This window comes from Esox lucius, chromosome 13 (assembly GCF_011004845.1).
Source record: "Esox lucius isolate fEsoLuc1 chromosome 13, fEsoLuc1.pri, whole genome shotgun sequence".
NCBI classification, from domain to species: Eukaryota; Metazoa; Chordata; class Actinopteri; order Esociformes; family Esocidae; genus Esox; species Esox lucius.
Genome location: NC_047581.1, coordinates 13,295,779 through 13,309,691, shown reverse-complemented (window position 1 = coordinate 13,309,691; position 13,913 = coordinate 13,295,779). Strand labels below are relative to the sequence as shown.

At 41.1% G+C, this 13,913-nt stretch overlaps 1 protein-coding gene across 1 annotated transcript in view; it reads left to right on the top strand.

Moving 5' to 3' along the window:
- Positions 1-13,913, top strand: part of nr6a1a (nuclear receptor subfamily 6, group A, member 1a) — a 95,514-nt gene that overhangs the window by 46,417 nt on the left and 35,184 nt on the right. Inside the window, exon 3 of the mRNA XM_010876206.4 lies at positions 6,015-6,038. Within this exon, the coding sequence (XP_010874508.1) occupies positions 6,015-6,038 (24 nt within the window). The remainder of the gene's footprint in view (positions 1-6,014; positions 6,039-13,913) is intronic.

Here is a 13,913-nt window from a genome sequence, read left to right as displayed (position 1 = left end):
TCACTTTGAGTTCTTGTCTTGTTAAGAGTGGCTGGGGTGTCTGAATGGGGAGGATCCATGGGCTGAAGTTCATTCACCGTGGGGTAAATGGGCGTACAGAAAGAGCCCCCCCCCCCCTCCAGAAGCAAATGATGGGGGTCAGGGTGATAGCATGTCCAGGGTCCGAGAGAAGCACTGTGATTGGATGCCCTTGCGGAGCGGGCTGAAGAGTGACAGGCCTGGCCCTTGGCCTTCAGATCCTGTTGCCTGGTGTTGTGGATGTGCAGCAAAGCAGCACCAGACCAAACACAAACACAGCAGACCTTGCAGAGGTGTCTGAACACGATCAGCCTGCCCCAGGACTTATGTTCCTGCTATGCCACGCGCACGTGCCCCCACGCAACTCTTCCCAGGCTGTTGAGCCGAAGAAATGGGCGCACAGGATTATACAACTTGATACCATCAACCCCTCCCACTCCAATCGTTGCTAATATGTCACAGATTAATGCATACTATATTCTGTTAACCGGTGATGTCAGGTTGCCTTTGAAGTTATTAACCCAGTGTTGAGTAAAGCACTTTCAGCATTGGTTGAATTGCACATTCCTATAAGAGCTCAAATTGTGTAGCCTACATTCATATCTGTCTTTGAAACACTGAACAGGTAAAAAGCTTGTTAAAAGGTAAAAAAATAACATCTTATTAACGTGAATAGGCCCTTATTCTTGACCAATGCCTGGCCCTGTACATACCTACAGCTTTGTTGCTTAACAATCCTTTTACCTCAAATAGCCACCAAAGCTGAAATTAAACAAACTACTCTTAGCGCATTTACGCTACATTTAAACTGAGATCGCTTCCACTTATTGGCTTTTTGACAGGTTGCCTCTGTTCTCATCACATGGTTAAAATGCAAATTGTTAAGTCAAAACAAAATAATTCTCCATTGGGATGTCTGCATTAACACAGGCTAAGTCACTGCACGGTGGACATCAACATGGGAGGAGATGGTTGGGATTGCTTGGTAGAGCTCGATCTTGCATTGTGCACATTTGGAGGCCCGAAAAAGGGAAGCTAACCCGACCAATCAAAGCTCACATTCCTTTCACTTTTAGCTTAGCAAGTTCAGTAATTAAATGGTTGGTCGTTGTGTAAGTCTTTTTTGGTTCCTGGGGTTATTGTACTGTATTGTGTTACACAGATCCTCCTCTCATGCAGCCTGTGAATTATTGAGTTAGTTTGAGGAAGCCGGGTGGCCCAACATGCAGAGTATATTTTTAGCCTTTAGTCACTAAGTGGGGGTCTGAGAAAGAGGTCTTTAGGGGGGAAACTCCCTTTTCCCTTTGCTCTCTCGATGCGCACCCCTACTCTCATGTTTTCTTTCCCTCCCATTCTGTTACTCCCACTCCTCTTTTCTCCTCTGTCCTTCTTTCCATTCTGTTTCTACCACTCCTCTTTTCTCCTCTGTCCTTCTTTCCATTCTGTTACTCCCACTCCTCTTTTCTCCTCTGTCCTTCTTTCCATTCTGTTACTCCCACTCCTCTTTTCTCCTCTGTCCTTCTTTCCATTCTGTTTCTACCACTCCTCTTTTCTCCTCTGTCCTTCTTTCCATTCTGTTACTCCCACTCCTCTTTTCTCCTCTGTCCTTCTTTCCATTCTGTTACTCCCACTCCTCTTTTCTCCTCTGTCCTTCTTTCCATTCCGTTACTCCCACTCCTCTTTTCCTCCTCTGTCCTTCTTTCCATTTTGTTTCTACCACTCCTCTTTTCTCCTCTGTCCTTCTTTCCATTCTGTTACTCCCACTCCTCTTTTCTCCTCTGTCCTTCTTTCCATTCTGTTACTCCCACTCCTCTTTTCTCCTCTGTCCTTCTTTCCATTCCGTTACTCCCACTCCTCTTTTCCTCCTCTGTCCTTCTTTCCATTTTGTTTCTACCACTCCTCTTTTCTCCTCTGTCCTTCTTTCCATTCTGTTACTCCCACTCCTCTTTTCTCCTCTGTCCTTCTTTCCATTCTGTTACTCCCACTCCTCTTTTCTCCTCTGTTCTACTTTCCATTCTGTTACTCCCACTCCTCTTTTCTCCTCTGTCCTTCTTTCCATTCTGTTACTCCCACTCCTCTTTTCTCCTCTGTCCTTCTTTCCATTCTGTTACTCCCACTCCTCTTTTCTCCTCTGTCCTTCTTTCCATTTTGTTACTCCCACTCCTCTTTTCTCCTCTGTCCTTCTTTCCATTCTGTTACTCCCACTCCTCTTTTCTCCTCTGTCCTTCTTTCCATTCTGTTACTCCCACTCCTCTTTTCTCCTCTGTTCTACTTTCCATTCTGTTACTCCCACTCCTCTTTTCTCCTCTGTCCTTCTTTCCATTCTGTTACTCCCACTCCTCTTTTCTCCTCTGTCCTTCTTTCCATTCTGTTACTCCCACTCCTCTTTTCTCCTCTGTCCTTCGTTCCATTCTGTTACTCCCACTCTTCTTTTTTCCTCTGTCCTTTCCATTCTGTGACTACCACTCCACTTTCCTATTCTGTCCTTCTTTCTCCATCATAATTTTTTTAAACGTTTGAACTATTAATTGTTTTAAATAAAAGGAAAAGATTAAGTGTTCTGAAGTCAGAATAGATGCATCTTGTAATTAATTAAGTTTTTCAAAGTTGATATGGATTGAATGTTCCAATCTAAAAGATCTTGTGTTGTCACGGTGACAGTAGTCCTTCCAGGGGTTTTTCTGTGTTTGTGGATATGTTAGGATTATAGGGGAGTTTGCCTAAACCTATTCTGTACCTCTTTGTACTGAAGAGGCGCTGTTGCCCTTGCAATGTTCACCAAGAGGTTCTTGGAATAATGAATTGATGCTTTGATAAGCGATAATGAAAGTTGTTAGGTGTAATTTATGTGGCAGATCTTTCTATTGTGAGTCTTTGCCATCCACAGTCCAACCCCACATTACTTCCTGCCTCTATGTATTTCTTCACCACCCCCCCCCCCCATCGTTCTCCTCTCTCATGACCGAACAGGGCCCATTTATAATTCAGCTCCTTCCATAATTCATCCACTCCACCTAATACTCCCCAATCATTTATTCTTCGTCTAAATGCAAATTAGCATTACATTTGTGTCCCTCTGACATAACCAGAAGAAACCAAACAAGCAGAAAGAAGAGGAGCAGAGGAGGTCTGTGCAGTCCGATGGACATCAGTCCGGGCCCATTTCCATAGCCTGCTATGTGTGAGTTGATGCTCTGTGACATATTGAGTCTAATTTGTAGCCTAAAGAACTAAACAGATGTGGCCTATTTTGTTACGCTGTGTTCCGGTGGATGATGTCACCACTTCTGCCTCGTAAGACTTGTCTTTAATGGTCAGTGTGAAGATGTCAGTAGCATTTCTGTGGACTCCTGATGGAGGGGGGAGGGCAGCGGCAGTGAGCCTGTATACGGTAGTCAAGCAGAGCTTGGTCATTGGTGTCCAATATAATTGTTTTAGTCACTATATTTTGTACCTGAAATACCCCAAATGGCACATAAATGCACACTGATTTCAGGCTTGTAAACAAGCAGTTGTTTCATTGTTATTACCTACTGTTGAGGAGTCAAAGAGACTTTTCATGGGTAATTGTATGCAATATGTGATTCTGTTCTATTCTATTGATAATCCTTTTGTAATAGAGAGTATCAGTCTTTTCAGTGGGCTTTCATATCTGTGATCTTAACAAGAAATATACAATTGTGCTCATAAGTTTGCATACCCTGGCAGAAATTGTGAAATGTTGGCATTGATTTGGAAAATGTGACTGATCATGCAAGAAAACTGCCTTTTGTTTAAGGATAGTGATCATATGAAGTCATTTATTATCACATAGTTGTTTGGCTCCTTTTTAAATCATAATGATAACAGAAATCACCCCAATTGCCCTGATCAAAAGTGTACATACCATTGAATGTTTGGCCTTGTTACAGACACACAAGGTGACACATATAGGTGAAAATGGCAATTAAAGGTATATTTCCAACACCTGTGGCTTTTTAAATTGCAATTAGTGTCTGTGTATAAATAGTCAATGAGTTTGTTAGCTCTCACATGGATGCACTGAGCAGGCTAGATCCCCCGCCATGGGGAGCAGAAAAGAACTGTCAAGAGACCTGCGTAACTAACAGGTAATGGAACTTTATAAAGATGGAAAAGGATATAAAAAGGTACCCAAAGCTTTGCAAATGCCAGTCAGTACTGTTCAATCACTTATTAAGAAGTGGAAAATTCCGGGATCTTTTGATACCCAGCCAAGGTCAGGTAGACCAAAAAAGATTTCATCCAAAACTGCCAGAAGAATTGTTCGGGATGCAAAGAAAAACCCACAGGTTTCTTCAGGAGAAATACAGGCTGCTCTGAAAAAAGACGGTGTGGTTGTTTCAAGGAGCACAATACGACTATACTTGAAAAGAAATTAGCTGAAGGGTCGAGTGGCCAGAAAGAAGCCTTTACTGCACCAAGTTGACTCTTCAGTGGTTACAACAGAAAAAGGTGAAGGTTCTGGAGTGGCTGTCACAGTCTTTTGACCTTAATATCATTGAGCCACTCTGGGGAGATCTCAAACGTGCGGTTCATGCAAGACGACCAAAGACTTTGCATGACCTGGAGGCATTTTTCATTATAAGAGTGAACCATCTTATAATCATCTCACCTGAGCTAGGTCAATATAACGGTGAAACATCTCTGAGCTAGGTCAATATAACGGTGAAACATCTCTGAGCTAGGTCATTATAACAGTGAACCATCACTGAGCTAGGTCATTATAACAGTGTACCATCTCTGAGCTAGGTCATTATAACAGTGAACCATCTCTGAGCTAGGTCAATATACCGTTGAAACATCTCTGAGCTAGGTCATTATAACGGTGAAACATCTCTGAGCTAGGTCAATATAACGGTGAAACATCTCTGAGCTAGGTCAATATAACGGTGAACCATCTCTGAGCTAGGTCAATATAACAGTGAACCATCACTGAGCTAGGTCATTATAACAGTGAACCATCACTGAGCTATGTCATTATAACAGTGAACCATCTCTGAGCTAGGTCATTATAACAGTGAACCATCTCTGAGCTAGTTCATTATAACAGTGAACCATCTCTGAGCTAGGTCATTATAACGGTGAAACATCTCTGAGCTAGGTCATTATAACAGTGAACCATCTCTGAGCTAGGTCAATATAACTGTGATCTGTCTCTGCCAAGCATCCTTGTAGTCTCACTCTTCACACTCTTGATACCTTCCCCTTTTTATTTAGTTTTTACTGGCTCACTGATCATTTGCATCACATAAAGCCTGTATCCTTTTTCATGCTAAATTCTTCTATACTCTGGCTCATGTAGTGTAGTGTAGTCATGCCATACAGATGGGTTTCCTAGGACTTGAATTTCCAGGACTGTCTTTCCTGCATTGTTTTTCTTTTCTTGTGTTTCCCTGTAGTCTGTGGCGATGTGATATAGGTTTCGAATTGTCTTCCTGGTGAACTGTAAGGACTGGGTCTAACAACCCCTATGACTCATTTGTGTTCAGTACAAAAGAATGTACGGTTTTCTGAGTGCTACACACAGCATACCTGTGGGTTGTCTATGCATACCTGTCTTCCCAGACCATACCGGCCCCAGCCTGTCTAGCCCAGAGCCTGGGTTTAACGCTGTGCCACGCAACTAGACACAACATGAACAATCAGCTGGGACTGGGGAGCCAGCTGATACAGAGCAAGACTGAATAGGAATTCAAATGAATATGGGCCATGGCAAGAAATGCCATTGATTGTAGTGAATTTCTAAAATAGACCTAGTCAAGCGCATATTAAGAGAGTTTGGCCAGGTTCTTTGGAACTGTTGGTAAGGGCACTTCCTTCTAATGTGTGTCCATGTCAATTCTTTATTTTCAAGTCATAAAATGGCTTATCTGCATTAACTGGACATCTTCATAGTTTTAGAAAAGGTTTAATATTTACCGTGTTTTTATTTACTGTATGTTAAAATGTGTCTTTTTTCTCTGCTTGTCTTGCAGATGGAGTGAATGACAGTAATCTTGGTAAGTGGTAACACTTTCTATTTCTGTTTGCAGTCGACCTTTGAACAATCAATTGCCCTAAACCTGTGTTCAGTACAAGTATGATAAAAGAGGTTAACTGCAACGTGTATATCTTTTTTTAAACCTCAACAGAATGTCACATTGATTCATAACATACAGCAGCTCAGCTCAGTTGGGGCCCTTTTCTGATGTTATTGTGTAACACTGTCCGTCATTTGACTTCAGACAGTCAGTGTACTGTATGTGTCTGTAGATTACACTGTGATTATCGCAGTGATACAAACCCTGCGATAGCCTACCAACCAGCCATGGACGCCTTTTAAATTCCGGCCTTCCACGTGCCACACTCAGAAACCATCCACGCTGGCCAGTCAGTCTCCAGGCCCTGTTAGGTATGCTTTTCCAGGGGTGCGTCACCACCGAGGAGTCCTGTGGTTGGACAAAGATACCAGTCGGACCTGTGCGGCTTGGATAAAGCCCACCTGATTAGAGGTCTCTCCCAGCCAGTCAGGGTGTAATGACAGAATTGTGTTCTTGCCACTTCCTGCTGCTTCGGCGGGGCTAATAGTCACGTTAGTCTGGCGCAGCATGTCATTAGCCCTCGATGCATGTTCCAATGAGAGGCAGCGGCTCTGTCATTTCACAGCTAAATCACAGGGCTCTCTGGAGATCACAGTAACTCTAAAGTGCTTGTGTAATTCATCTCGCTCACTTAATATGCAGAGCTTATACATACTGTATTAACACAGAGGAATTACTGTGACATTGATGAAACAGAAGCAACGGCATGTATGTCAACGAAGCGAAATACAGGCCTTCTGTGGGCGTAGATTTAATCTAACTGGGATTGGAAGAATATTGCTAATAATATTTGACTAGTTATTAGATGATTTATGGTTATCATCGCACAGATGATTAACAGGCCAGGCACAGCGTCTGTCAGAGTTCCCACTAATCTGCGGTGATTAGCCTAAGCCCTTTACGCAAGGCTTGATGAGGAAGGACTGAATGATGAGAAACTATTCCCCCCTATAGTTTTGCTTATTTGTCTAAAATTGCTTGTCAGATTGATAATTGGACTACCATTGGTTTGGATCCTTCATATGGTTCAGAAATATGTCCTCACATCATCAGCGGACATGCAGGATTCCTCAGCATTTGTGCGTAGGCTATGTCATAGCAAAAACGATATTCTCACATGTTCTGGCACAGGAAATAAAACCACTCTGCTGTTGTCAAACATTTGTCATTTTGGTCATTTCTATTTTAATTATGTTATTCTTGTCCATATTGTCCATATTATTCTATAGAAAACCTTCTATGAACCTAGGCATATACTATGGACAGTACTTCTGAAAAAATACAATTAATTTAAAAAGTCAAGGCTCCCTATTGGAAAATAATGTGCCTTTCATCTGCCGTGTTATAGACACCTGTGACTATCTTACCACTGAGTGTATTGTGATGGAGAGAAAATGGCAATGTTACTGTAAACTCTGAATGTTTACATTGATATGCACTGCATTTGCCAGTGCTAACTGGGTTGTTTTATTAAATGAATGCCTTAATTTAAAGCACTGGCTCTAGAGGCAAACTGAGCACATGCTCTAGAAGCAAACTGAGCACAGTCTCTAGAAGCAAACAGCACAGGCTCTGGAAGCAAACTGAGCACAGGCCTTAGAAGCAAACCACAATGCGTCCTGGGAGGAATCAGTAATAAAATTGGTATTTCAATGTTACTGTAACCTCTGAATGTTTACATTGAAATGCCCTGCATTTGACAGTGCTATTTGGGTTGTTTTATTAAATGAATGCCTTAATTTAATGAAAGTCTATTTCTATTTTGAGTAGAAGTGTGCACAAAAATGTAATTTTAAAAAGCTGCTTTATGAATTGAAGATTCATGTTAATTACATGAAGAATTCAAATAGAGAATTCCACATGTCAAATTAGTATTTCAATAAAGGCAGGTTAAATTTCCAGAACATGCAAACATTGTAACAATTGTCAACCCTGTGTCACTTCTATGACAATTTAGAATTTACTAATAACTGATAGTATCCAAGTTTCAGCATCATTTTATAGCCATAGTTATTATTGTTACTTGCTAAAGATTATGTTGTGGTCGCCTGTTCTGTCTTGGTTTTAGACTGGGTGTATGTATAAGCACTTAGTGACCATTAATGTTAAAAGGGGTTTATAAAATACATTTGATTGAATTGATTTGGATTTGATTATTGACGTAACTATTCCTTTTGAAATGTGTTTTTATTCCCATGTAAAATGTAACAAATAATGATCAAATCATGGTGTAAAAGCAGGTGAACTGTTTCTACAATTGATAGACATTTTCTGGTGTTTTGACATGAAAGACTGCGAGGGCCGACGATAATTATCTTGCAAAATGTGTAATTCCCTGAATCTGTTCATGACAGATTAGGCTGAGCATAATATCAGATGCCCAGTAGGTTACCCATAGATATAAAATAATGAGATATGAGCAGTGAGCAGTGAGCATGTAATATAGAGGCATTTATAAGACAGTGTACACACATACAGTATCATTATAGTATATCTAAATACAGGGAGATTAATAGGCATTTAAGTGCAGTATAGGGAAGGAAGGAAGCTATTAATGTTTGTTGATGGTTTGGAGGAGCCCTGGTTTGGTAACCGTAGTCCTATTTCTCTCTGCGGGACAGATGGCCAGTTGCCGAGGGCCACAGTATCTCCCAAGAAACTGTTCAGGTGCAGAATTTTTTGATTGACCTGTACTGCCCGCCTGCTGTCTGCCTTCAGGAGGATCCTATCTGGAACAGTTGTTGACCAGTGTGGGAGGGTTCAACGGTGAACTTCCATGCACGCTTCCTTCCCAGCAATCATGTAGGACCTCGATGGAGATTGATGACCCTTTATGCAAACATCTGAGGAGATGACAGCCGGACACATTTAGCTGAGAGACTTTGTCCTCTAGTAGTTCTGTGATGATGTGTGTTGAATGTAGAGCTAAAGTCAACAAATAATATGATTAAAAAATGACTTTGGGTTGTTGAGGTGTTGGAAGATGTAGTGGAGGCCCGTGTTGATAGCCTCGTCCACAGAGCTCTAGAGGCCAACTGAGCACAGGCTCAAGAGCATGGCTGCCCAACCCTGTTCCTGGAGATCTACTGTCCTGTGGGTTTTCTCTTCAACCCCAATTTTGACTAACCTGATTTAGCTTTTCATCCATCTAATTATAAGAATCAGGTGTTGGAGAGAAAACCTACAGGACAGTACATCTCCTGGAACAATCTGCAATGCTTCAAGGGTGGCATCCGTAATTGTTTTGAGATGGGGCTGGACTAGGAGCTCAATCTTTCCTGATGACTGAGGTGAGTGCTACATGTCTGGAATCAGGGACTGAAAACAGGGAGGAGCTGATCATCGCCGTGCCTAGGTGTAGCTGGATAGACCCTGTCGGCAGGCTTCTTACTTTCCAGCTTCCTGTTTGACCGGCACTGTGACGACAAAGGTTGGAGGAAGGTTTGGATATTGCTCTCCATCTCCTTCTCTTTTCATCCGACCAGAGAGCCCTGTGGCCTTCCTCTTCATCGCCAGTGAAACATGGTTGGTTGTTGCGGTGATACTAAGGTTATTTTGTGGGATGTAGATTTCCTTACATACATTGATGTAGGATTTGACCCTGTCAGTGTAGTTGTGCATGTTGGCATCGTTGTCCTTGAATATGTCTCAACCGGTTTTGTCATGGCCGTCCTTCAGCTCCCCAACGGCCTTGTCAGTCCATTTCCACAGGGTACGTTTGACAGGCTTTGAAGTTTTACGTTTTTGTCTGTATGCAGGGGATTGGGTGTCGGCGTGGTGTGCCCTTTTTATCAGTGGTGTAAACATGGTCCAGAAGTGTATTGCGTCTTGTTGGACAATTGACCAGTTGCTTGTATTGGGGAAAATCCTGTTGAAGTCTTGTGTGGTTAAAATCCCCCATGAATATAGAATTCTGAAACGTTCACAGGACTGAGCAGAGTTTGCAGGGTGAAAAGAAAGACTTGTGTTGTGTTTTTATCCAAAGTTGTTGGTCATTGATTTCTCCCGTAAGCCCACAAAGTCCTGACATTCTGAAGCGCAGCAGAGTCCTGGCCCACCTCCCTCTTCTGCCTCCCTGGTCTCATGGATATGGCTGGAAATCCGAAATCGCCAATATTGAGTTGCTCATTCTGGGTGAAAGAGATCAGTGTTTTTTTGTTTTACGCAACAAAATGTCACAGAAGTTTCCTTTATGGATGTGCCACCACAGTAGAAGTTGAACATTTTTCATTCATACTGTAATTTAATAAAGTGCAGTTTTATTTACTTACATAATGTTACACAATGCTATTATATGTAGCTCTGTATGGCCAGTGAACGTTACTGTGAGCATTATTTGATCTAAAATCACAGCTTAGACCTAAATCGTTTGGCTCTTTATAGGGATTTACCATAGTATGTATGTTTTCAGAAATGGGATCTTAATTGGTTCTCTCAAAGGAGCCTTGTGATTTGGTTGCCATTGAGTTATATCCAAAATATAGCTGTAGACTATACCTGAACTATAACCTATACTATCTATAGCCTATCAACATTAATTTACCCTTAGACAGCATCCTTTCTTTTTTTCTAATCAAATCTTTTTGCTGCAGGATAATTTTTCTCCTGTGACAAAACTGTCTGTGTTGGTCCTGAATTTTTACAATATTTTCTTAACTTTAGTTGAATGTCCAATGCTGCAGTTGGAGACACCAGCTAAAACTGATGTTGAAGGGACATGATTATACAATATTTGTGTTTTTTATATTGGGAAGATGACCTCTTCCGCTTAGATTTGTGTCTGCTTAACTTTGCCCTTTAGTGGGGCATGTTGTGTAAGTAAGGGCCACAACATGAATAATGTTGGTATTTGCAAGGCTGGCAGGCTGTGCTGAGTGGAGAGCTAACTGGAGCAGGAGAATGGAGCTGTTCGGCGAGGTTCACGGCTGTTATTCCTACAGGCGATGAGCGTGAAAGTAGCTAATGCTATCTGACAGTTCTGGAGCAAGAAGAGGAGGGCTGGACGGAAAAGGAGGAGAGAGAGAAGAGGAGAGGGGGTGTGAGAAGAGATAGATGGGGGAGGGATGAGAGTACATGAGCAAACTGTTGGATGAGCAAGATGGGGGAAGAGAGGAAATTAGCTAGAGGGGTATGGAGCAGGAATGAACTAGATACTGTAGGGACCTCCACTGTTCCCCACCACAAACAAATGTCAAATGGGATGTGTAGATGTTATCATGTAGACATGTGAAAAGGAGACTGGAATTTACCAGTGCATGCAGGCTTAACAGGGACACCAAGGTATCAAATGCTAGATGCACTTAACTCACAATTTACCATACAGTTAAGCCAATCCAGTGTGGATTGCAGACTATGTTCAATTTAGCTGAGGTCAGATGGACTACTCGCCTGTCATTTTGAAATTGAGCCTCTAAGGGGATTCCAGTGATAAGCCTTTAGGGTGTTTCAGTCTTCTGGCAGAGGTGAATGCGGCCATCTCATAGGGCTAGAAACTGAAGATTTTGGTAAAATGGACCAGAACACAGGTGAGGAATGGATAGAGAAAAGAGGGATGTTTAAGCTTTGTAGTGAAAATTACAGCGACCATCCAAATTGACATGGCAAGTGCAGGAAGTTATGTTTTCACATAGAATTTGTGGTATGTTATAATAAAAACAATTGGGTAATGTTTATATTATCCCAATTCCAAATGGTTTATTTTGACCTCTTTCTTGTGTGCATTTGTCTTTCAAATAGACATTGCTTATGCCGAAAAGGAGCAATAGATTCAACTTTGACCTTTTGTTGCAAGCTTTGTCATGGTGACCCGACAGCTGTTGCATGTTCTACATTCCTGTTTAAATGGAAACTTTCACTGCTTTCATTTCTACACATATACAACAGTAAGTTATCAGCGTGCCATAATTTTAAATCAAGGGTTTAATCTACCTTTTCATGGGATCATTTTCTTGTGGTGAATTAAAAGTTGTCTGCTCAAAACATCAGGCAGCCTATGCTCTGGAAATTAAATGCTGGTGAGATTAATCAATAGATTATTTTCATTTGGTTATACACTTCCTAACAAACATTATAAAACCAACACAATTTATTTTCAAAAGAATACAATAGCATACTTTGATTTCATGTTACAAGTTAGTGCCGTCCATGCAAATAGATGGTTTTATATTGTTGTTAAACAGCCAATCAGTAATATTTATTTAAGGTAGCTACTATTCAAGTAGCCTACCTTAAGCATTTGTTTCAATTTGGGAATCATTTAATAAAGACCCATTTATTTGCTTTTGGCCAACCATCTACCAGAAAAGCAGGCGCCCATCTGAACTCCTACTGTAGCAGTTATTGCCAATGGTAGGAGATTGTAGAGCTATGGGATCAGAAACCAGTAATCTCCTATTTAGATTTACATGGGCTACAGTTAGACTCTGACAGTTAGTGTGGTAGTTTGAGGGTAAATATTTCAGGGCCATGATCCCTTGGTCTAACGGACCAATTTGGAAGAAAAAAATATTCAAACACAATGATTAAGGACACACTTTTCTTCTGTAGTAAATTGTGAATAATTGCAATTAATGCAATTAATCATTCATTATTTTATTATTTTAACAGCACTAGGAAAACAATGATGAATGTTTAACCTGTACAGAATGGATGTGAGTTAAAATTGTATACATATTAAACCATAATTTATAAACTAAATATAAGGTCCTTTTATTATTTACATGAAAAAGTGTACAACAAAATATAAACTTGCACTGTTCGTTTCCCTAAGCGAAACACCAAAGGATTTCTCAACTACTCAAGAAAGTAATTATAGATTTAAATGATGAGATGCATTCATAGAAATCTCTTTAAAGCTTTGTGATTGACAAGGACAGGTTTGATGTTGGGTAACAAAAGAATAGAATGTCCATGATTTATGCGTGCCAAAAGACAGTAAGATGAAATGGGAAGTTTGTACTGAAAGTATTGGCGCAATCATGACTAAGACAAATAAAAGTACAGGCTATTTTGAATACAGTACATTATGGACTTGTTCCAAATATAAAGAAAAGTGTGCAAATAAATTGCAACATGGTAAAATTGGCATGTTTTCATCTCGGTATGAAAGGGATAAGAGTGAGAGGAAAGAGACAGGAAAGCGAGTGGGGGATAGACAGAGAAAGAGCAGAGGGACAGAGAAGCGAAGGAGGATCACACTGTAATTTGGCAGGCTCCAGTCCCAGGCTCCAAGCCCACTCAGTCTACAGCAGGCTTCTTTTGAAGGAGGAGCAGCAGACAGAGATCTGCACCCTGCTGTCTGTGAAACCTGTCATTATCATGTTGGCTGAGAGAATAAGAAAAAACGTCTGGATGTCTCATCCTTAAAACACACAAACCCCTCTGCTCCTAAACCCCAGACAGCCCAGATGCTTGATGTTAAGACTGTATCTCGCGAATTGAAAGGGGGGGGGGGGGGGTCCTGCTTTACTTGGAGCATGGTGTTATAAACCTGATTCTACTGATACTGATTCACATACTACCTGCAGTTACTAAGGTCCAAACATGAGTGAGTCGGTCATGGGAGTATTAGATATGTGAGCGGTAAAGTTGGACATATATTTCCTATTGTTGACAAGTAGCTGAGATATTTAGAGCCTATTTAGACTACAACAGTTGCAGTGACAACGATTTCATATAAACAAGGTTTGCAATGAGAAAGTGTTGCTGCACAACTCTTGTGTGCACAGTGTTTTGGACAGAGCCTTAACCTGAAAGGCTTATAAACTCACTATTTTGTTTGCCTGGTAATTAACA